We start from the raw sequence: 22,899 nt of genomic DNA, 5'->3' as shown, positions 1-22,899 counted from the left end.
TTCTCTGAATATATCTAATTTCTTAATATAGAAAGCCTAGTACCTGATCTCATTTATTGTATTATGAACAGACCTCACCTATTCTTTTATTTCAGTAACCCTTAGCTTATAAGATTCTCACTTCTCCAGTAAGAGAAATCTTCATAATCATTCTCAGTGAAAAGTGTGTAACACAGGGAAGTCACATAAAACCACACAGGGATATGTTAAAAATGTCAATAAACTGGAGCAAGGGAGAATGAAGAAAACCAAGGACAGAGGGAAAGATTAGTCCAAAGGACTAATGGACCACAACTACCACAGCCTCCATCAGACTGAGTCCAGCAAAACTAGATGGTACCCGGCTACCACCACTGACTGCTCTGACAGGGATCACAATAGAGGGTCCCAAATAGAGCTGGAGAAAAATGTAGAACAAAATTCAAACTCACAAAAAAAGACCAGTAGCCTGATAGAGACTGGAGAAACCCCAAGAGTATGGCCTCCGGATACCCTTTTAATAACTCGGTACTGAAGTCACTCCTGAGGTTCACCTTTCAGCCAAAGATTAGCTACCTACTACCCACTGCCATGGAGTCAATTCTGACTCATAGCAACCCTATAGGACAGAGTAGAACCGCCCCATAACATTTCCAAGGAGTGCCTGGTGAATTTGAACTACCGGCCTTTTGGTAAGCAGCTGAGTTCTTAACCACTACGCCATCAAGGTTTCCAGCCAAAGATTAGACAGGCCTGTAAAACGAAATGAGACTAAATGGGCACATCAACCCAGGTGCAAGGACGAGAATGCAAGAGGGAACAGGAAAGCTGATAATGGGGAACTCAGGGTCAAGAAGGGAGAGAGTGTTGACATGCCAGGGAGATGGCAACCAATGTCACAAAACAATATGTGTATTACTTGTTTAATGAGAAACGAATTTGCTCTATAAACCTTCATCTAAAGCACAATGAAAAAAAAGTCAATAAAACAGTTCCTTAATTTTCAATTAAATCTGGAGTTTCAAAATCTGTCTGCAGACTCTGACACACGCACATATATGAGGCTTCATCTTAAACTGAGGTTCTGCTATGCTCAGGTGTGAAGATTTAAATGTAAAGTTCTGGCATTAATTAGCCAATCTTAGGTTGCATCTCATCAGAATAAACTGAAGCACAAGACAAAGCTTTTCTTGGCATCTGTAGTAGCTGTTCCTGTTAATTTAATTTATAAGTCAATGGCTACACTAATCCTTATTGTTATTACGGACAGTGGTATTTAGTTTTCTGACGTGCTGGTTGATCACTAAATCTTTTCTGTGAGAAAACCTACCCTTTCAGGCCTAATTTTAGAATCACAGACATTCAAAGCTTTACGATACCTTGGAGAACATCTAGCTCAACTACTTCATTTTCACATGAGGTAACTAAGACCCAGAGAAGTTAGGTGACCTGCTCAAGAACTCAGAGGTACGTCCAAAATTGGAAGACAGGTTCCTCAATGCCCAGCCAAGTGCAATCTCCAACACACCACCAAGGACGGTGTGCATACTAGTCATTATGCTGCATGTGTGGGCCTTGAAATAAATGTTTTCCTGATAAATCAATTCAACACAGTTTTACTGAGCAAATGCTATTTTACCAGTGTTGGCTTCCTTTTGGATGTATGCCCCAATTTACGTAATTTAGTCGTTGGCTGGATTAAAGTGGTTATTTGAAGTTTTGTTAAGCCTTCCAAAGATACCTATGATACTTGCCCACTTTGAAGGTCAGAGAACAACTTTAATTTTCTCTGTATAACTACCTAGAGTGTCAAACTCTTTCCTTTTTGGAATATTTTAGGTCAACTCTCCACCATACCTATAAGCCACAATGAGAACGTAGTGTTTTCCTAAGCTGTAGTTGGGAACTTATGGATTTGGTTTCTGTTTTGTTTTAATGATAAGCACCATGGCACGATTATCAGAATTGTTCCTCTTTTCCAAAGCCTGTTTTTATTTTCTTTGTGGTTTCTAGTTAGAAAGGGTTCTTCTTAATTATGTGCGGATTTATTGTGACCACATAAATGGGTTTATTATTGATACATCATGAATCACTGCTCTCCTTGGCACAAGGTCAAGTGTGTTTATAACCATCATTACATCTGCTATTATTATTTCATTAACTATGGCATTATTACTCATTACAATGGGAAGCTAGGACGGTGACCATTTTGTTTGCACACAGAAACACTCGTCTTCTCCCAGGTGTGCTGTGCTTGGCTGCATTTCTAGATTGGTTACTTAACGCCAGTCTCTCTGAAAAAAATACACCACATTCCTGCTAAAGAAATCCTTTGAGATATTTACGGACAGTGTTGCCTAAGCAGAGATTTTGTGTGTTTGTTTTCATTTTTTACTTGACTTTTTCATGATCTGAGATTCATAAACTTCTTGAGAGTCATTATCCAAAAAGTAATTTAGACAGCATAGTCAAATGGGATCCTAAATTTGTCTCAGACCAAGTCATTTAAATTCTGACCTAATTTAATAATATATGCCTACCCGTTTACTTTGCAGGGAAAAACAAACAAACAAGCAAACAAAAAGAAGTCCAAAAATGACTACTTATTTCAACACTGTTCAAAATAAAGGCTTGTCCACAAATGACTTTGAACAATTCAAATTAAAGTGAGTTGTCATTTGCTTTTTATCATGTAAGATTTTAATAATAAAAAGGCTTCTTACTTATTTAGCTACCTCTTCCAATTGTATCCTTCTATGGCTCCCCTGACAATTTTTTCTATGTACTAACAAACCTAATAACTAACTTAAAATAATCATGTAGTTTCTCTTTCCCTTCTTTTACCAAACCCAGTGGTCAATTAACATTTCCTGGGAAATCAGTGCTCGGCGAAGTAAAAAATAATAATAGTAAAACATACGGGTTTCAGTGGTCCTGCTTCTTCTGAAAAAATAATTATTGCCTTGGCTGATATTTATTAATATCACAATTAATAGACCTGTGAAGAATATTTACATGTATATGTATTCTAAATGTGCTGAAGAGAGAATACATGCATATTTAAATGTATATGTTAAAGCATACAGCTAACAGTGCTTTATCAGAGATTTATTACAGATATTGGCAAATTCCATAAGACATCACATGCTAGGGCTGTACTTATGTATCTGGAATATGAAATTAGGCTAAATGGCAATTTCCTCAATCTCCTGCACAGTTCTACTTCGAGATCTATTAGCCAATTCCTAATGCCAGTCCCAGGACAGGTAACCGTCAAACATGCAGCACTGACTGTCGGGTAGGCCTTTCTGCTACGTGCAAGAAGGTTCCATATGCAGATTACATGCAGAGCATGAAATGAGAAGTTACAGAGAGATAGCCAAGGATTAGAAGGCCAGGCCCTTGGCCTAGGGAAGCTTTCAATCTATCTGGGAAAAGACAAGCTCTTATACACTCTTGCCACATCTTAAGAAAACTTATGAAGTCGCACACTTCAACAAATGCAATTTTTTTTAAGTTACAAATGTAATTTTTAAAGTCATTCAGAGTAAAGGTATATCTGAGCAGAACGAAATTGACTTTTTTTTTTTTAATTTCCTAAATGAGATAGCTGTAAGTTAGTTATGGAATTGAATGAATAAAGCCAAGGGGCAAAAGAGATCTCCTTTCTCCAGAATCCTGAACAACCGTCGAGTATTTTGGCATCTCCGTGGTCTGGTATCACAATGTAATTGTATCAACTCTGCTAAAGGGGACTGAAAGCTTCCCAAGGGCAGAGACCGTGTCTTCTTGTTATTCATTGCCTGCCTAAGCACATTTTAAGTCTGTACCAGATATTTGTTGAGCTGACTTGGAATGACTGAAATGAAGAAAGGCCGCCCACATAGGAAGGAATGCTAAGAGGCAGCAAATATACTGTATAACATTAATTAAGATCCAAACAGTTCTTGACAGGCAGCAACTATTACCTGAATTTAATAAGATAAAACCTAGCAGGGATAGCTTTAAAGAATCAACTTATGGAAAGACAAAAGGAAATGGGGAGATGGCATTCTCACAGGCAAGATGCACATTCCTGAGTGTTTTAAAAATGTACTAGCATGTTTCTAGGAAACCCTGGTGGCATAATAGTTAAGAGCTATGGCTGCTAACCAAAAGGTCAGCAGTTCAAATCCACCAGGTGGTCCTTGGAAACTCTATGGGGCAGTTCTACTCTGTCCCATAGGGTCACTATGAGTCAAAATCAACTCGACATCAACAGGTTTTGGATAGTAGGTTTCTATATTTTTTGAAGTTAATGATGCAACTTAGTTTTTCCGTCAGCATTTATCTGGTTAGCCAAACTTTCATTACCACAAGTTCTAAGAAGAAAAAAATCCCTGGATCTAAAGAAAAACAACTCTAAAAGTAAAGAAATGGAAAAAATGCAGCTTGACATTAAGTGGCAAATATGAGAAAACAGAGTAATATGGCTACCAAAAGAACTAAGGCCATTTTAGTTCAGAGGCAAGAATAAAGGAGCTTGGTTCTGGGTGGCAGGCTGTAACTGGGACACTGACAAACTGCAGTGTGTCCAGGGATCACTGACCAGGACAGTGAAAGGACATGAAACTACATCATACAGAAACGGTTAAAAAAGGAAGGGAAGGTACAGGAAAAATTCAGCCTGGAAGACTTGGTGAGAAATGGCTGCTTTGTTTTAGAGGACTATCTTTGCTTCGATTTACAACTTAGTTGATACAATTTCAATCACTTTCTCAGAAAAGACTTCAACGCTGTATTACACGATGGCTATAATCAATGTCAGACCGTAAAATAGATTTCAAAAATTCTATTTGGTCATTTGGTTTCAAGCTGGACCTAAAGTATGTGTTGGCATTCTTACTAACTGTTAGCAGCAAGTCTGGAAACAGATGCAGACTTGATATGTATCCTAAATACGAAACACATTGCAAAAGGACTTGGAGATAAAAATATGTACTGCTTATGCACACTCTTACTGTGCTATTTCCTGTCCTTATCAGCAAGAAGTTTCTATTGTCTTGCCCTTTCCTTGTTGTTCCAGGTGAACAAAATCCTCTTTCCTTCCCCTTTTTTCTTCTACATGCCTGTCTTCCTGTTTTTCTTTTATCTTTTTTTCCCACTAATACTTGTTTCATTAAAGATTTACAGAGCACCTACTATGGGCCCCAAACTGTGCTACAGTAAAAGGATTCAAGAATATGTAAGACACTGTCACTGTCTTTGAGAAGCTGACCTCCTATAAAAAAGGCATTAAATCAAATTAAAATACTAAAGGAAGATGAGTATACATGAGATGTGTCTGACGTGCAGAAGGAGCGTTGGTGGCACAACAGTTAAGCGCTCAGCTGTTAACTGAAAGGTGGACAGTTTGAACCCACCCAGTGGCTCTGTAGGAAAAAAGACCTAGCGATCTGCTTCCATAAACATTACAACTAAGAAAACCCTATAGGACAGTTCTACTCTGTCACACAGAGTTGCTATGAGTTGAAAATCAGCATGTTGGCACCTAACAACAGCAAATGAAGTAGAGCGATGAGATACAGAGGAGCATAGATGAGAGCGTGATTCACTCTGAGAAAAGTGATGGTTGAGGAAGGCTTCCCAGAGGAAGGGGTGGTCAAGAAGGACCAACAGGAGGGGCTGACACAGAAGCATGAAACAGCATGGCACACTTAAGGAATATAAACAGTTCCATATTCCCCCCCACGCCCCAAAAAGTGGTGCTTTAAATTATAGACACCCCTGCCAGAAGTTCTGAAGAAAAAAGGCGCACCTTTCATCTAGGCGAGTTGAATATTTTGGGAGGCAGCTAAGTAGCTACATGAATGGATTGTCATTTTATCTGGGTCTGTTCTGTACTTGAATTGATATGAATGACCACCTAAAGATAAACATTTAGGCATTTGCCTATGAGAAAAGCTAAAGAAAAAAAATTAATAAAAAAAAATAGACCAAATATGCAGAAAACCATAATCAAGACCATTTGGTGACAATTTCAGTGACAGAGGAAGTTCCTCCCCAAGAAGGAAACGTGCAAAAGGTTTTCTAACGAGAAGTGTCATTATAAGTAAGTGACAAAAGTAAACAGGGAGGCAGTATTTCTAGGTGCAGGAAGAACACTCTTGGTGTTTTAAAAACGTACTAGCATGTTTCTAAGTTTTTGAAGCCAGTCATGTAACCTAGTTTTTCCACTAGCATTTATCGTAAATGCTAACTTTCTTTACTAAAAGTCCTAAGGACAACACATCCCTGGACAGGCATCATCTTACTCCTTACAGGACCTCTGAGACACGTCGATGGGCAACTTCAAGCAATCCATTTACACAGGGCCTCTGAGATACAATAAATTAACTGGCTTATCCGAGGCGAGTGTAAAGAATCTTCAGGGACACTGAAACTAAAACTCAGGTTTCCTGAAGTAAATTGCCCTCACCCTCTTCTCGGATCCCAGCGCACCACAGAAGCCACTGTGCCACTAGAAAATTAACTCCAATGCTTTTGGTGACAAGGTTCAAGCTCCTAAGTTTTCCATTATAAAAAGAAAGGGGGAACTGCAGTTAAGCTTCAATAAAATTCATAACTATGTCTTTGCCATCCCTAGATAAGCATGGCTCCTTTCATCACTAAATCTTTTTCCAATGTGTGGGTGGGTTGTACATGTGTCAGGAATAAATCCTCACAAGAACCATGTATCAAATCAGTGTCAACCGATATACAGAAGTTTCATTCTGAGCTTTGCAACCTTAGGCTAGCTACAAATAACAGTAACTAGTTATACAATCAAACTTAGTCAACTTTGTGAGCTGGGCCAACTATCTCCAACTAATCTGGTGAGAATGGAAACCATCTCTTTGGTCCCTAGTACCAGTAAAACAAAAGTTAAAGTAAATCACAGTCTGGGGATGCCCTGACTCTGGACCCTGGGCAATAAGATAAAACCACGTGAGTGCTAGTGAGAAAGCATGAAGAATCCCTACTAACACAATGCAAAGATAACCCAACAAATCAAGTCAATATAACAGAGAAGAGCACTGAACATGCAGTTGTTAACCCAGGGCTTGCTTTTGTTTAGGGTCCATTAAATTTAATAACTTCCCCCTCTGTGGCTTTAAACAGAGAACTTCTTCAAAATAAGAGTGGCTCCTATTAAACTTCATTACTTGCCCACGGCTGTCACGGCAAAGGTGTGTCTACCAAACAGGTGGCTCTTAAAAAAGGAACGGTCTGTAGTGAAAAGTAGATGTTCTAGTGTTTTTATGATGGTTGCTTTAACGTTCTGGTTTATTAGCACTAATTGCTGGAGTTTTCCTTTTAACCTTTCTTAAGGGGTTGCTCTCTCCTGTGAGTTGAAAGAGAGGCTCTGCTAAAATAAATGTTTACATATACTTGGCACATTACTGAAGCTGCTAGTTTCAAAACCTTGACTTGGGAAACTTGATAGAAACTTGGTTACAAGGGATATTTAAAAATGAGCTACATCAAATACCACTGGGTTAGCCAATTACATGAAACAATCCCCCTGATGGACTTTTCGTGATCAAGTGAGAATTTTCCACTGGCAATTTCTAGATTTTGTGGTAGTAAAATGATTTTTCAGTTATTTTATTTATTAGACTAACGCCTATTCTGCTGACCTTTGGAAATATTATAGTTTAGCAAACGAGAGGCATAAAAATGGAGACGTCCTCAATAGTCCTAGGCAGCTGATTAAGTGGAATTTTTTGATCTTTAAATGTTTTGAAAGAGGAAATTCAAGACAATGTGCTTAGAAGAGAAAAGAATAAAAGAGTTTTCAGAAAGATTATAGTTGTTAACTCTGTCCTGTGTAAAAAAAAAAAAAAAGAACCCAATTGCAAAGAAAAGTCCTCCGTACAACCTATAGTGACCTCTGCCAGAACAACTGACACAACCACTATTCATAGACCTTCCTTATGCATCTTTACTAAATGTATCATAAATCTGTAAAAGGCCTCCAAGAAAGCATCAGTGAGGTCCCGTGGGCACCATGTCTATGACCACAGGAAAATGCCCATGTAAATCCCTTGCACCTCACGTACAGGAAAGAGTGGTACGAACGGATGCTAATCTGTCACTTCACTCAGGTGAGTGGGGCGGGGAAGGAGTTATCTGTAGTGCCCCCACCCTGAATAAACCTATGCAGAGTCTCCTTGTGGAGACTAACAATTGCTCATACTCTGATCCACAAGTCAAAGAATTAGACTCAGTAAACAACTATACTTTTTTCCATAGTAGGATAATTACATAAAATACATTTTCAAAGTCAGTAATTATTTATTTACATAGTATTTTGTAATGACCTCCAGGAAAGTAATTATAATCTTTGTGTCAAGCCTCACAAGTGCTTTGAACATCAAAAATGCCATGGAAGTGATAATATTATTACAATTATAAAGACATACAGTGGTTTGGATTGTATCTCTCTGGTCCTTTCCCTGCCACACCCTGCTCTTTAATAGAAGCGATGAGAAATAACTTTGGCTATCTCTGTAAGGGATGAAGATGTGGCAGTCTGCTTCCATCAAGGTTACAGCCTTTGAAACCCTATGGGGCAGTTTTACTCTGCCCTACAGAGTCACTATGAGTCGGAATCGACTCAACACCAATAAGATCTCTGTTTAGTGAATATTCTTTTCGGGCCATAAGCAACAAAATAAGACAACGCATAAAAGCACTGGGGGTGGGGGAGAATGCCACTTACATACAGACTGTTACATGTTAAGGCCACACTTTGGCACGGAAGAGGGGCCAACCTCTACAGGGCTGCTTTTGTACTGTAACATCACTAGACTGCTTCCTGGTAAGTAGGGCTTGATTTTTATAATTCAACTGAATATGATCTAGACACATTGTAACAAGGCAGACCCTGTTAATTAATTACATGAAAGTAACTTATTCAGTTATAAACCTACAACTGCTTTTGTTATAATATTTAAGGCTGTCCCAGGTTAAGGAAATATTTCCTAAATCCTAGTATGGCACCTACGAATGTCAAGACATCTAGTATCACATCTTTCTTTGTAGTAAAGTAGGGATCATGGGTAGCACACCTTTAACATTTTATTTTATTTATACCTATTTCCCAAAAAAGGAGTCCTGGTGGCACAATGGTTAAAATGCTCAGCTGCTAACTGAAAAGTTGGTGGTTAGACTCCACAGTGGCTCTGCAGGAGAAAAGACCTGGCCGTCTGCTCCCATAAAGATTACAGCTGAGGAAACCTGATGGGGCAGTTCTACTATGTCTTTAGGTCACTACGAGTCAGAATTGACTCGATGGCACACAACAACAACATTTCCAAAAAGGGTTTGAGGAAGATTGCAGGAACCATACAACATAATATCACTGTCATTATTATGGAGCCCTGGTGGTGGAGTGGTTAAGAGCTCGGCTGCTTACCAAAATGTGAGCAGTTCGCATCTACCAGTCACTCTCTGGAAACCACATGGGGCAGTTCTACTCTGTCCTATAGGGTCACTATGAGTAAGAATCAACTCGACAGCAATGGGTTTGGTTTTGGTTATTATTATAATTAATGCATTAAGTTCCAGCATTTGTGGTCATACTTGAAAAATTACTCAGAAGAAAGGATGCCAATAAAGGAAGCTGTGAAATTGGATTATTGGGAGGTCTTTAAATAGATTAAGTCATGGTCGTTCTTTGCAGTGCCTTTTAGGATAAAATGGAATGAAATGGAACTTCTTTAGGAACAGTCCTTTCTGGTTGCTTTTATTCCTCTGACCCCTTGGAACAGAATATTATTATGCCCAGTTGCATACAAATGTAATTAAATAGCATTTTCTATTTTCCAACATTACAATTGCATAGTTATTTTCTTTTAATGTTTTATTGACTTTTTTGTGAGTGGCTCAACGCTTGTAGCTCTGTAAGTGTTCATTTTAATTCTACAGAATGATAATTATAATGGTGAACATTTACTGTGCACTTCTATGTGACAGGTACTTTGTGAATGCTATATGAGTATTTTTAAGTATTAACTCATTAAAATATTTAAATATTCCAAGGGTTTTATATTTTAAATATGCTCTGTGGTGATCCATTTCAAAAAGCAAATAATCTTTAAATGTCTGGATTTTTCACTTGATTCACTGAAACCAGGGCTTGCCTATATACGATATATAGATATATAATTTTCCCACAATTTTAGCTTAACAATATCTAATTTTCCCAAAACAATTTTAGCTTAATAATATCAACTAGAATCTAATTAGCACATACTGTGTGTCAGGTCTCCTATAAGCATTTTACATAAAGTATCTTATTTAATCTAATTCTCACTATAACCCTAAGAGGTCAGTATTATAGCCCCATTTCACAAATAGTAAGACTAAGTTTTAGATGAGTCAGAAACTTGCCTGGTAAGTTGATGGGCTGGGATTCAAACCTGGATCTGAACCTTCAATTCTACTGCAGAGCCGTGATGAATTTTATTTTTTCTCACTCTAGATCATATGAGAATATTTTGAGCATCCCTTTGGATAGGAAGATGAGAACAGACTCCTCTACACAAAAACATGAACTGTTCTAGAAAGCAGCTCAGAACATGACCATAGGACTGCTTGGGGGTGGGAATGGGAGTTAATATTTTAGCTGTCCATGTAACTATGGGGAAATAGCATTATTTGAGCATAACAAGGAGTATAACAAAGACTGTTGTGTGTCTTTGAGCATAACAAAGACTGTTGTGTGTCTTTGCATCTATTCTGACTCACAGCAACCCTACAGGACAGAGCAGAACTGCCCCACTGGGTTTCCTAGGCTGCAAATCTTTACAGGAAAAGATTACCAGGTCTCTTCTCCCCGTGGAGCCACTGGTGGGTTCAAACTGCCAACCTGTCAGTTAGCAGCTCAGTGCTTAACATTGTCCCATGAGGGCTTCTTATATAATGAAGACTAACCCGTTGCCCTCAAGTCAATTCCAACTCACAGAGACCTTATAGGACAGGGTAGAATTGCCCCATAAGGTTTCCAAGGAGTGGCTGCTGAATTTGAACTGCCAACCTTTTGGTTAGCAGTCAAACGCTTAAACCACTGCACCACCAGGGCTTCTAACGAAGACTAGTGGCACAGAAATGGACTCAATCCAAAGGATTTTAGTTATTAACCCATTGCTGTCCAGTTGATTCTGACTCATAGCAACCCTACAGGACAGAGTAGAACTGCCCCCTAGGGTTTCCAAGGAGTGGCTGGTGGATTTGAACTGCTGACCTTCTGGTTAGTAGCTGAGCTCTTAACCATTGAACCACCAGGCTCCTTAGTTACTAAAGCACCGAAAAAAAAAGCAAACCAAAAATCCACCTCATTATTACGTCTCATTCGTAGGATGGCTCTATGTCACGGACTCTAGGGATAGTTTTAGATACTGAAGGGAATAATAGGATAGAACTACGTAGCCTGGCACCTGAAAACCTACAGACAGGCTGCTCCTGGGGCGGGGCGCGGTGCTAAGCACCAGTTCCCGGGGAAGCAAAAAACGGTGCTTATTCCAAATGACTTGATCCCATGAGTCTAGCAGTCAGCGCTCTGTGTCCTGGCACAGCCCCACACCAAGAATAAGGTCAGGTCAGTCAGGGCTCCTCCAGTTCCCTGACAGTCCAGGTCTAGTTGTTTCTTGCTATTTCCCTATATGCTGACAAGAGGGATTTTCTGTTCTCTTCTCTTTAATGTTTATACAGAACCTCCCACCCTGGCACCACGTTACTTCACCAGTAACAACTCACAGAAATGTTTGGGGCAGGAGGAAAAAACTGGACTAAGTTCAATTTTAAACTAGTTTAAAGCAGAGTTTCCTGCCTGCCTTTGGCCTCAGGTGAGCATCGGGCTGGATAATTAACGTGTCTACTTCTTCCTCCTCCTCCGTGGAATGAAAAGAGTTGTGCTACACTGGCTTATGGACATGTTTTAAGTAATCACCAGTAAATTGACTCAAAATAATCGGGCTGATCTAAATCACCATGTGAATGATAAAACAATAAAAAAAGAAATACTTGCTGCTGTCCAGTTGGCTCCGATTCACAGCGACCCTACAGGACAGAGTAGAAGTGCCCCATAGGGTTTCTGAGACTGTAATCTTTATGGAAGCAGATTGCCACGTCTTCCTACCGTGAAGCCGCTGATGGGATCGAACTGCAGACCTTTCAGTTAGCAGCTGAGCGCTTAAGCATTGTGCCACCAGGACTCCTTGATAAACAATAAGTACTACCCATTTATGCAGCACTTTTTCAGTGTCATTTGCTAGGTCCCTTTTCTACTGGTTTTCCTGTTGAATTCACATATGCAGACACCCCAGCAGGAAAATTCTATAGATGCGCATCTCTAAAACTACAGTCCCTCCCGGAGGTTTTTCCTTTAGGTACTGCAAGGGTACAAACAGCCAATGTTTCAGCCACAGAGGGTCGGGCAGATGGGAGCCCCGGGGACCCTAAACCAGAAGCAAGCTTGCACAGTCTGTTCTGTCCAAGTGTTATTTTGGCACTATGTAAAACAAAACAAACTCTCAGTTTGAAATACGGAAGGAATGACCAGACTAACTCAACACCATCAAATACTGTGCCTTCTATCCTACATTAGCCCTCACTGGCTCCCCTATGCCTTACTCATTCTTTCCCATGTCTTTAGCTGATGTTGGCCTAAAGGAGATAATGATTCCAATCAAGGGAAATGATAACTAATATTCTGTACTCTGCACAATTCCCCAATAAATACATGATTCATAAAATAGCAGTCATAATGAAAAGTGGAAACATGGTTTTCCAAAAGAACCTCAACGTTCTCCCTCCGCCCCTCCTCTTTCCCTACTCACCCCCATGGGAGTCCATCTGCTGCAGAATATAGGAAGGCACTAGGACCAGAGAGCCCTTTCCTGCTATTTGCTTGAGAAACAAAGCCTTCCCTCCTCCCAAGTTGAAAGAAATAAAGGAGTCTGAACTAATCAAAACCTGCAAGCCTGCTGGTGGAGCTTCAGCTTGTCAGTGATGCAACTCAGCGGAGTGAGTAACGGCTTCGAGCTTTGCAGAAAATGAGAGAGGGAGAGAAACAGACACAGAGACACAAAGAGAAAGAGAGAAAGGCATTAACCTGGCCAGGAGTCAAACAGGTGTATGGGGCCCGAACCCTAAGAAGAATGTCTGACAAACATGGGATCCAATGGAGTGTGTGCCTTGGTGGGCATATGTTTTTTTGTTTTTCTTTTTTTATGGGGGACAATGTTGTAGGTTGCAGGTGTACTGAGAGTATTTCATTATTATTATTATTATTATTATTCACAAGACTCATATGACTGGCCAAGGCCCTTTAATTTTTCTCCACTTGTCAGTTTGAAGTCTTCAGGGACACTTTCTGGCTCTCTGTGATGAATTCTCCAGGATAGATGCGGCAGCCTGATCATTCACCACACACACTTCCTCCACGACCTACAGGTGTTTGTGGTGCCTTCTGAACAGTGGCTGTACCAGCACAGAACTGCCAGGGTGAGAACAATAGGTGCTACCGCTTCACGGAAAGTCTGCCTCTGTCTTGAGGTGACGGCTCAGAGGCCATGCATTGCCTTTAATAACTCTCAAAGGCCTCAAGGCATTTAATAACTAGTTTCTGATGACCAGCTTAAGTTTACAGGTGCTGTCTCTGGGAACTGGCAATCTTGGACTCCTGAGATTTAAAACACTAAGCCTTTAGAAATGAAGTCTGTGCCACCAATCTGTAATTTCGTTTATAGGCAGAAGTTAGGAAAAGAAAGGAACACAAGCAGAGGAAGGCCTGGCATAAGACCCTCTGGAAAAGGCCCTAGTTATGAGACTGTACCCACCACAGAGAACACAAGTCAGCAGGACCAAAACTGGGTGGCTTGAAATATCACCTTAAGAAAATGATGCCACCTTTAGTGGATTTTCAGTCTCTTGACCTAAAATGTTCAAATGTTTGATAACCCATAATTCAGAACACCTGGTTTCCTGGTTGGTGTACCCTTGCCCACATGTTTCTAACAGAGAATTACTCTGGGTGTAGGTAAGACAGCCTTGGCCCATTCCATTCCCCCTGGCCCCTGCATGGGGGTGGGTTTTTAGTTAAAGCGCGATCTTTACCTGAAATGCGCCTGGGCACATCAGTGATGGCAGGAAGCCCAGTACCCCGCGTGGAAGACAGCGGGGTGGTGGAGTGAATGGATGGAGACGTCATCTGGCTCAGGTAGGAGGGGTAAGACTGGTCATAGGACCATGGCGGGGAGGACTGTGCCTGCCTGGGGTCTGAGAAAAAGAAGGAGAAAATTTTTCAGTATATCAGACACTGTAACCTTAGACATGTACAACCCAAAGCATGGGATAAAGCAGAAAAAAAAAAAGAAAATACATAAGGAATAACTATTTCACTCCTACAGTCTCCCACCTTCCACCCCCTTTCCGGCCCTGTACCATAGTGGTAAGCTTTCTAGACTTTGAGTCACAACGAAAGCAACAAAATGGATCATGCGTAAGGACAATTGGTCTCTCTCACATGCAAATATTTCTATTTGGAAATCTAACAGTCATTGAGAAAACAGCCTGCTTTGGTTATCTTTACAAAGTAGAATTATATTTTATGTATTTTCTAAGATTCCTCCAATGAACGTGTATTACTTTTTTTTTTCTGAGATTCCTCCAATGAGCATGTACTACTTTTTTTTTTTTTTGGAACAATTAACTTGGTTAAAGAACACGTGTGCTCTGCCTTTTACTCCTGTATACCACGATACTATCTTTCAGGTGTAGTTTTAAGTTTTCAAACGACCTGATTCCAGCACAGTGAACTTTCTCCCAGTCGAGTTACTGGATGGCACTTTCAAACATGGCGGGGCAGGGGTTAAGGAGAACAGGGGGTGCAGAATAAAGGGAGCAGCAAGTGAGAATAGAAAGGACAGCAGTCTATTCTCACGCTAAAGCTAAATCAGAAAATAACCTCCGAGAAAAAGATATAACTTAATTTCAAAGTCAACTACCATTAAGGATTGAAACGCTTTGTCACCATCTAATATCCATGTTAAGCACCGGAGTTTCTAACAGTTGGAAAAAAAAAAAAAAAAGACCCAAAACAGAAGAATGGGGAAATGTTTTTAATCCTATTAGAATTTGTTTAAAAGATGTCACATGCTTGGAATGTGGCCTAGTGCTACCTATATTCATTGTAATAGTAAAAAAAAAAAATGAAGAGTCAACTGGTTAGGGTTAATTGCTGAACATTAATCAACAATACCTTTTGATGTATCACTATGGGGCTTCTTGGAGGTACAAACTCCAGGCCAAGCGGATCTCTCAAAAGAGCTTCCTAGGTCTACATAAGAAAAAAGGTAAATTTGCTATATGTTTCTAGGGGGGGAAAGTGTGTACTGCCAATTGTTTTCCTTTTATTTGAGGGCCAGTCAAGCAGAGTCATAAGCAAATTTCTCTTAATGACTGTTTTCTATCTTTATTTTAAAACTTTTAAGTGGAATTTAAAAATTCTGACGTATCAGGCTGTTCACAAGACAGCCTGGTCTAGCAGAGTAAGCATGGACTTTGGAACGCACAGACTTAGGTTCCAGTTCTGAGACTTCTATTTTCCAGCTGTGTGACCTTGGGTTAATTACTCAGCTGCTCTGAGCCTCAGTTCCCTCTTCTGTAAAAAGGAGGTTAATAATATCTCAATCACATGGATGTGGGACTTACATGACAAAGCTATGAAGGGAAGGCTACCACAGAGGAGGCACTCAACCAGTATTAATTCTTGTCCTTTTTGAAAACTCCTGGTGTCACAGGATCATTTCCACAGTTAATACAAATCTGAACTGGAGTTAATACATTTGGAATGGATTTAAAATTATTCCCAAATCACCCGATCATTCTTTGAAAATGAAAAGCTAAATTTTAAAACAATCATTAATTTGAACACTAAATCCAGGTTTATTTCTAATAATAAAAACGAGTATAACAAGATGGGTTTTTCTCAGATGATCTCCTCTTTTAAAATCTTTATTTTTCTAAATCGTCAAAGCTGTTCAGTTTCAGCTATTTCTTGTTTATTTATTCAATTCAGAAATAATTTATTTAAAGACTGTCTAAATAGAACATATTTCCTTGAGTAGAAATAATCAAATACATCTGGATATTTATCTGAAGTTTACAGACATCAACAGACGTATAGAAAAATTCCATCTAATTCAATTTTAAGGAACATTTACCTGAGTTTGCAATTTGAATAAATGGTTAGCAAACTTTTCCTTCAGAAATCTGAGGGATACTTCATCATTAAAGTAATGAACCTCTGTGCTTTAAAACGTTCAAGGCTGAGATTGTATAGATTGGCAACATTTCAAATCTGAGTGACTGGTCCTTGTTATATCTGATATTGACATACTTCCCTGCCTTGCACCATTAATGTAATTCGCTATTCGGAGAAATGGTAAATGACCTTCAGATGGAAAAAGATTCATTCCTTACAGCACTGGAAAGCAATCTCATAAAGGCAAGGCCTTCTCTCAAGCAACATTTTCAATAGACAAAAAAGACGAGAACCACATAACTACATGAGTTGGGCACAAAGGACTCAAATGTGGATTTGAGTTCTAACCTAACCTCACCAGATGACTTCCTGTTTAACCAATATATCCATTCCTCTACTGTAATATGGAAACCCTAGTGGTGTAGTAGTCAAGTGCTATGGCTGCTAACCAAAAGGTTGGCAGTTTGAATCCACCAGGTGCTCCTTGGAGAATATGGGGCAGTTCAACTCTATCCTACAGGGTTGCTATGAGTCAGAATCAATTTGATGGCAACAGGTTTGTTTTTTACCGTAACATGTCATTACTTACAGAGCTTCCTGCCTAAAAACGGGGGGGAAAATACAAGAGGTGTAAAGAATGACTAAAATGATTAAAGCTTAAATATAGCATGAAGAGATTGGTATATTCACTTGGATGTAAGACACAGCCTTATAGTTCTCCTTGTGCAAAGAGACAGCCCAGGACAGTGGAAAAGAATGGGCTTTCTAAAGACAGGCTCTGAGTTAGGGGCTCAGCTCTGCTACGTACAAGCTATATGACCTCAGCTGGGTTAGCTAACTCTCTGTACTTCAGTTTTCTCATCTGGAAAATGAGGCAGCATAATGCAGTAAAGTGAATATAGCAAAGTGGTCACGTGAACTGGCTGGGCAGACAAACCTAGGCTTGAATTACAGCTCCCATTATTTTTTACTGTGCTGAGCGGAAACCCTGGTGGCGTAGTGGTTAAGAGCTACGGCTGCTAACCAAAAGGTCAACAGTTTGAATCCACCAGGCGCTCCTTGGAAACCATATGGGCAGTTCTACTCTGTCCTATAAGGTCGCTATGAGTTGGAATGGACTCAACGCCAGTGGGTTTGTTTGTTTGTTTACTGTGCTGAGCAAGTCACACAGGGGGCCTCAGTGGCTCATCTGTAAAGTGGAAATAATGATACTTATTACAGTTGTTGTGAACATGACATGAACTAGGTCTGACCTGACAAGTACCTATCAAGTGCATAATAAATAAAAGCGGTAACTGTTATCTGTAAAACGAGTGCCATAATAACTACTATCATGTTCGTTTGGAAAATTAAATGAGATAATATAAATAAAAGCATTTTGATAACTGTTAATTATTATTTCAAAACTGTTAATATTCTCTTAGGAGCTCACATCGTCAAGGCCCTTCTGTGTGACATGGTGTGTGTTTCTCAATGTTGCTGAGCTTTATTTCCTCATGTGTAAAAAGAGATATGACAGTGCTTTCTTATAGCGCTGTTGTGGGGACTAAATAATAACCAGTGGATGGCAAATCATCATTATTAAAAATAATAGTAATAATCTGACTAACCTATCTAGGGCAACTGGGTTGTCTAGTGTTATTCCTGGAGATATCCAAGCTCAAAGGCAGCACAATCTTATATGGTGCCTGGCACATAGTGGGTGCTCAATAAACAACTGCTGAATGAACCTCCCAGGCTGGCTTGAGTGAATAAAGGAATATTATAATGAAGGAGTCATCAGTCAGGCTCTAAATTCCCATTAGGCTGATAGAGAAGAAGTGGGCTTAAGTTGTATCAGTGAGGTTTTAGGTTTCACATAAACTTCCTGACTGCCAGTACATGTACTAAAATAGTCTATTAAAGGATAGTTTTGCTTTTAGTGGCAGTCCTCCCTGGAGATATACAACATGAGGAAAAATAACTTCCCACTATCCTTAAACAAAGTAAGAAGATCTTTGTTTTCTGTCTCTCAGAAGACAGGCTGCCGTCCAGCCAATCTCTTTCAAGGTCTCCATCTTAAGATTATATGATAGTGACCTACTTAAGGAGAACGAGAGTTACTATGGAAAAATAAAACATAAGAACTGCCATATGGACAGCAACCTTAAAAAAAAAAAGTAATGGTCTCCAAACACCTCAGGCCTTCTCTAATGCCCTGTGACTGAGCGGTCATCATCCCAGCTCCACCATTTTTTAATTGTGTGATCTTAGTTACACAACCTCTCTAAGCCTCTAATTTCCTCATCTGTATAATGGGGATAAACAATCATGCCTTCCTCATAAAGTTGCTATGAAGATTAAATGAACAAATCTACAAAGAGCTTAGCACATGGAAAGAATCCAATAAATGTATGCCACAGTTAAAACCTCAACATTTACCAGTTGCCACTGAGTCAGTTCCTACTCATGGAGACCCCATGTGCGTCATAGTAGATTTGAGCTCCGTAGGTTTTCTTCGGAAGTAGATCTCAAGGCCTTTCTTCCAAAGCATGACCTATGGTGGACTCAAACCGCCAACCTTTCAATTTAGCAGCCACGTGCACTAATTATTTGTGCCACCCAGGGCCTACGTTTACTGAACTTCTATTCTGCATTTGTGTTTCCAGCCTGTAACCTCTTATTCTGAGTTCAATTATTTTCCTACCTACTGAAATATGGCAAGGGGTAATTTTTAGAGAGCTCCCTGTAGTTTTTATGTCCACAATTTGGAATATATCCCTGCTAGTTTTTTTTTTTAGTCATGTCAATACACTTTAAGATTATTTAAACTTCATCATGTTCCTTCTTAACTTTGGCTTCTCACAGACAGAGAAATCCTAATCTTTTTAGCGTATTTTCAAATACTATACACTTGACCTTTTCAATCTTTTAGTAGGGAAATATGGTATAAAATACCTTGTCTTTCTAAATGCTCACTCACAAAAAAAAAACATAATCCTATCTAAAATATATGAGTGCAGCATATTTGCTTTTTTGTGAACAATTACTAAGGCTCACCGTAGAGAAAAGTCACCTTAACCTGATCTCATAAACCATTTCTGAATTCAGCTTCCTGCAGAAACCTGAGACTTCTGAGACTCACTCCTAACTTGGCTAAGTCAGAGCAGGTGAAAGGAATGTTTTTTAGGCATTACCAATCAATCTTAAGGTTACTAATAGTGAAGAGTGCAGGACCTAACTAGCTCCAAGACAAGCCTACTAACCATTAACAAGCAAGAAATTGTCATTCTCAACCCTGAGTTTCACAGAACAAGTATAATCAATTCCTTCACTCCACCCCATCCAGGGCTATATTGATTGGTTTGTTATACTGACTGGTTTGGCTTTTCTAGTCTGCAGATACCTGGAGGGAAGTACTATGTCCTACCACTCTAATACAAATAAAATTATTTTTGATATGCGTGTCTCTGAGGACAGAGGTGTCAACCCTGGTGACCTTGAGGTTAGATCCTGGGTGATCTGTAACTACCCATAAGTACTCACACATTTTCATAGCATAATTGATAAAATTTCATAGAAATTTTCAGAAGACATAAAACTACTGTTAAACTTTAAGAGCTTTATGGTGTTTTAAAAACTATAATTAATTATTTTTATATAGCAATCTTTGGAAACAGTATCAATATTTTTATTGCAATACTGTAGAAATTCAAAGTATTGGTATACGCATTTACATAGACATAATTATTTAAAATCAAAACCTTTGGTATTAGGTTTCTGATGTGTATACACATACTCTTTGGTGCTTGGAAAATCTGAAAAACTAAATATGAGAGAAACACTTAAATATGGCCCTTTCCCTATCTCCCCCAAACTTCTCTCTTGCCACCTAAAAAAGTGGGCGGTAGAGGGAAGCTGTAATCAAATGTGACCTGTAGCATAAACTTCAGAAAGAAAAGTAGGTCTTTCTATATAATGAGCCTGGTGTACTTCAGAGGCAGGATATGACTAATCAAAATGACGAAAAGGGAGAGAAAAGAAAGATGTAGGGACCTAGGCTGCTCCTAGAGATCCTGAAGAGAAAACCAATGAGAAAACAGTCCCCAGTGATAACTATGAAATCATATTAAGCACTGCCACCAGCCAGATGACACCAGGCTACTGAACCCAACAGGAGCCTGGGTGGCACAAGTGGTTTGCCATCGGATGTTAATCCAAAGGTTGGTGGTTCGAACCCACCCAGTGGCTATACAGAAGCTAGGCCTAGCAAACTGCTTCCATAAAGATTACAGCCAAGAAAGCCCCAAGTAATAGTTCTATTCTGTGACACATGGGGTCATCACGAGTTGGGTCTCAACTTGACAGTAGCAGTAGACCCTTCAGATCTGCAACGGGACCCTTCTAGGAGAAATCAGTGGTTTCCTTTGAAAGAGTAGACCAAAAACTAGCTGTTAGGAGTTTAGGCTAATTTTCTCTTTGTACCAGTGGAAATCGCTGAGCGCCATAAAAAGGAACCAGCCATCTGACATAAGGAATCCCTTCAGCCTTCAGCATTCATTTTAGCCGAGGCCAAGTCTGTCAGAGACACAGTTCCTACCCAGACTGCATGGTATCCCTCAGCATAGTTTATATTTTAAAAAGACACCCACAGTCCACAGGCCTGCACACACCCAGAAGTTTTTCTCCCAACTCACTAAGGTGAGGGGGGAAGGCTCTTACTTAGCTGTCCCTTCCTCATCTCACCAGTATAAATGGGCGTTACTGCCACCTGCTACCTTAACAAGGCTCCTGAGGTGAAAAAGAAAATTTTCACATGCTGAACCAATGAATCAGAAAATTACCAATTTTTATTTTGATAAAGAGCTACTGTGTGCCTGTGTGGGAGTACAATGGTCTGAGGGATGTAAAAGAAACAAAAGACATTTCTCGCCTTGAAAAAAGCTTACAAGCAGTTGGGAAAGTAAGGCATAAGATAAGTAGATATAGGAGAAAAACAACAATTTTTAAAGTAAGACAGAAGATATAAAACAAGAATTAATTCAAAGACATTCAAAGCACAGACTTGTGCTTTTAGAAATGCTCTAATGATAGAAATGAACCATGGAGCATCAATGTCAACGTCAATTTTAGAAATTTTCCTTCGAGGGTGGTGGTCCCTCAGCTTAGGCTTCTTGGAGAAGATTGGTTGCATCTGCTTTCCATTCTATAAAACCCTGAAGCCTAAAAATACAGGAGGCTAGGTATGCAGGGAGTGCTCAAAAATGCTAATTGGGGGAGGCATGGCTCCCATGGCTTGAGTTGTCTTTGCATCAGGCAAAAATGAAGGCAACTATTTACTTAGACTTTTGGATCTGAAGGAAAGCCAAGTCTCTTCTTCAAGCTGGACCACAGGTTCTCAAGTTCGATCACTGGTATGGGGAAGAGGAAGGTGTGGTCGGGAACTTCCTAGAGTTATATTTGAGTTCTAAGAATCTCCATACTTTTAAAAGACTGAAAAGCCAAATTTCATGTCTCCCACATAATTGAACTCTATCAACACCTGAGGTCACAACAGGAGAGGAAAGAGGAGGGCAGATGGTTAGATGAAAAAAAGGATGCTAAGAAAACGAATTGACTCTAGGAAGACAAACAGAATTCTTTTCTTAATGAGTAAGTCTGAGTGAGGGGAAGCAGGCAAAGAGCTTTACAAAAGCCCAGTATACTAAAGGTATGCGTGAAAATTCAGTGGTTGCTGTTAGCAGGCCTCCTTTTGTAAACATTGTGGTTAAACATGTCTGGGTGTGAAGAAGGGCCTGCCTTCCTAGGAACCACTCACAACAGGGCACACCATGGACACAGTGCTGAACTTCATGCAGAGATGGGAGGAAACAAGTCCACAGGGGCAAAGCCTGAACCAGTACACAAAGGGCTTCTTCCTGTTTGTGCCGCTAGGCAGTCTTCTGTGTAACATGAAACGTTGAAGGCCAGTCATTTCTACCAAAGCTCAGTGCCTCTGCCATGAGTACCTAATACATTTGGGGAGTAGTGTACAGTTAGAGATTCTACTCCCTATCCTTAGCCTATTTTTCCCTAATCCATATTCAAATCAGACTGTGTAAACCTCAAATATTCCTTGAGAAAACGGGTATTTAAAATGAATGGAGCGTAATATACCAAAACCAAGAAAACCAAACCTGTTGCCGTCAAGTGGATTTTTAGAGTCCACTCTTTTAAGACTAAAAGTCCTTGGGTGGCACAAACCCTTAAATACTTAACTACTGGCTGAAGGGTTGGCTGTTCGAACCCGCTCAGAGGCACCTCGGGAGACAGGCTTGGTGATTTGCTTCTAAAGCGTCACCGCCTTGAAAAACCTCATGAAGCAGTTCTACTCCACACACATGGGGCCACCATGAGTCGGAACTGACTTGACAGCAACTGGTGCTGGTATTTTAAAACTATTACTGTTGTGCAGTGCTGTCGAGTCGATTCTTATTCATAGCAACCCCATGTGACAGAGTAGAACTGCACCATAGGGTTTTCTGGGCTGTAATCTCTACAGAAGCAGATCGTCAGGTCCTTCTGCCACAGAGCCACTGGATGGGTTCAAACCATCAATCTTCAGGTTAGCAGCCAAGCACTTAACCATTGTGCCACCAGGGCTCTGCCAG

The 22,899-nt window shown here is 39.9% G+C and overlaps 1 protein-coding gene across 3 annotated transcripts in view; it reads right to left on the bottom strand.

The window, feature by feature from the left end:
* Positions 1-22,899, bottom strand: part of RUNX2 (RUNX family transcription factor 2) — a 232,520-nt gene that overhangs the window by 23,294 nt on the left and 186,327 nt on the right. For all 3 annotated transcript variants that reach the window (XM_049893435.1, XM_049893415.1, XM_049893425.1), the window contains one exon: positions 14,122-14,283. In XM_049893435.1, coding sequence (XP_049749392.1) covers positions 14,122-14,283 — 162 coding nt within the window. The remainder of the gene's footprint in view (positions 1-14,121; positions 14,284-22,899) is intronic.

This window comes from Elephas maximus, chromosome 1 (assembly GCF_024166365.1).
Source record: "Elephas maximus indicus isolate mEleMax1 chromosome 1, mEleMax1 primary haplotype, whole genome shotgun sequence".
Classification (NCBI taxonomy): Eukaryota; Metazoa; Chordata; class Mammalia; order Proboscidea; family Elephantidae; genus Elephas; species Elephas maximus.
This window is presented reverse-complemented; position numbering and strand designations above follow the sequence as displayed.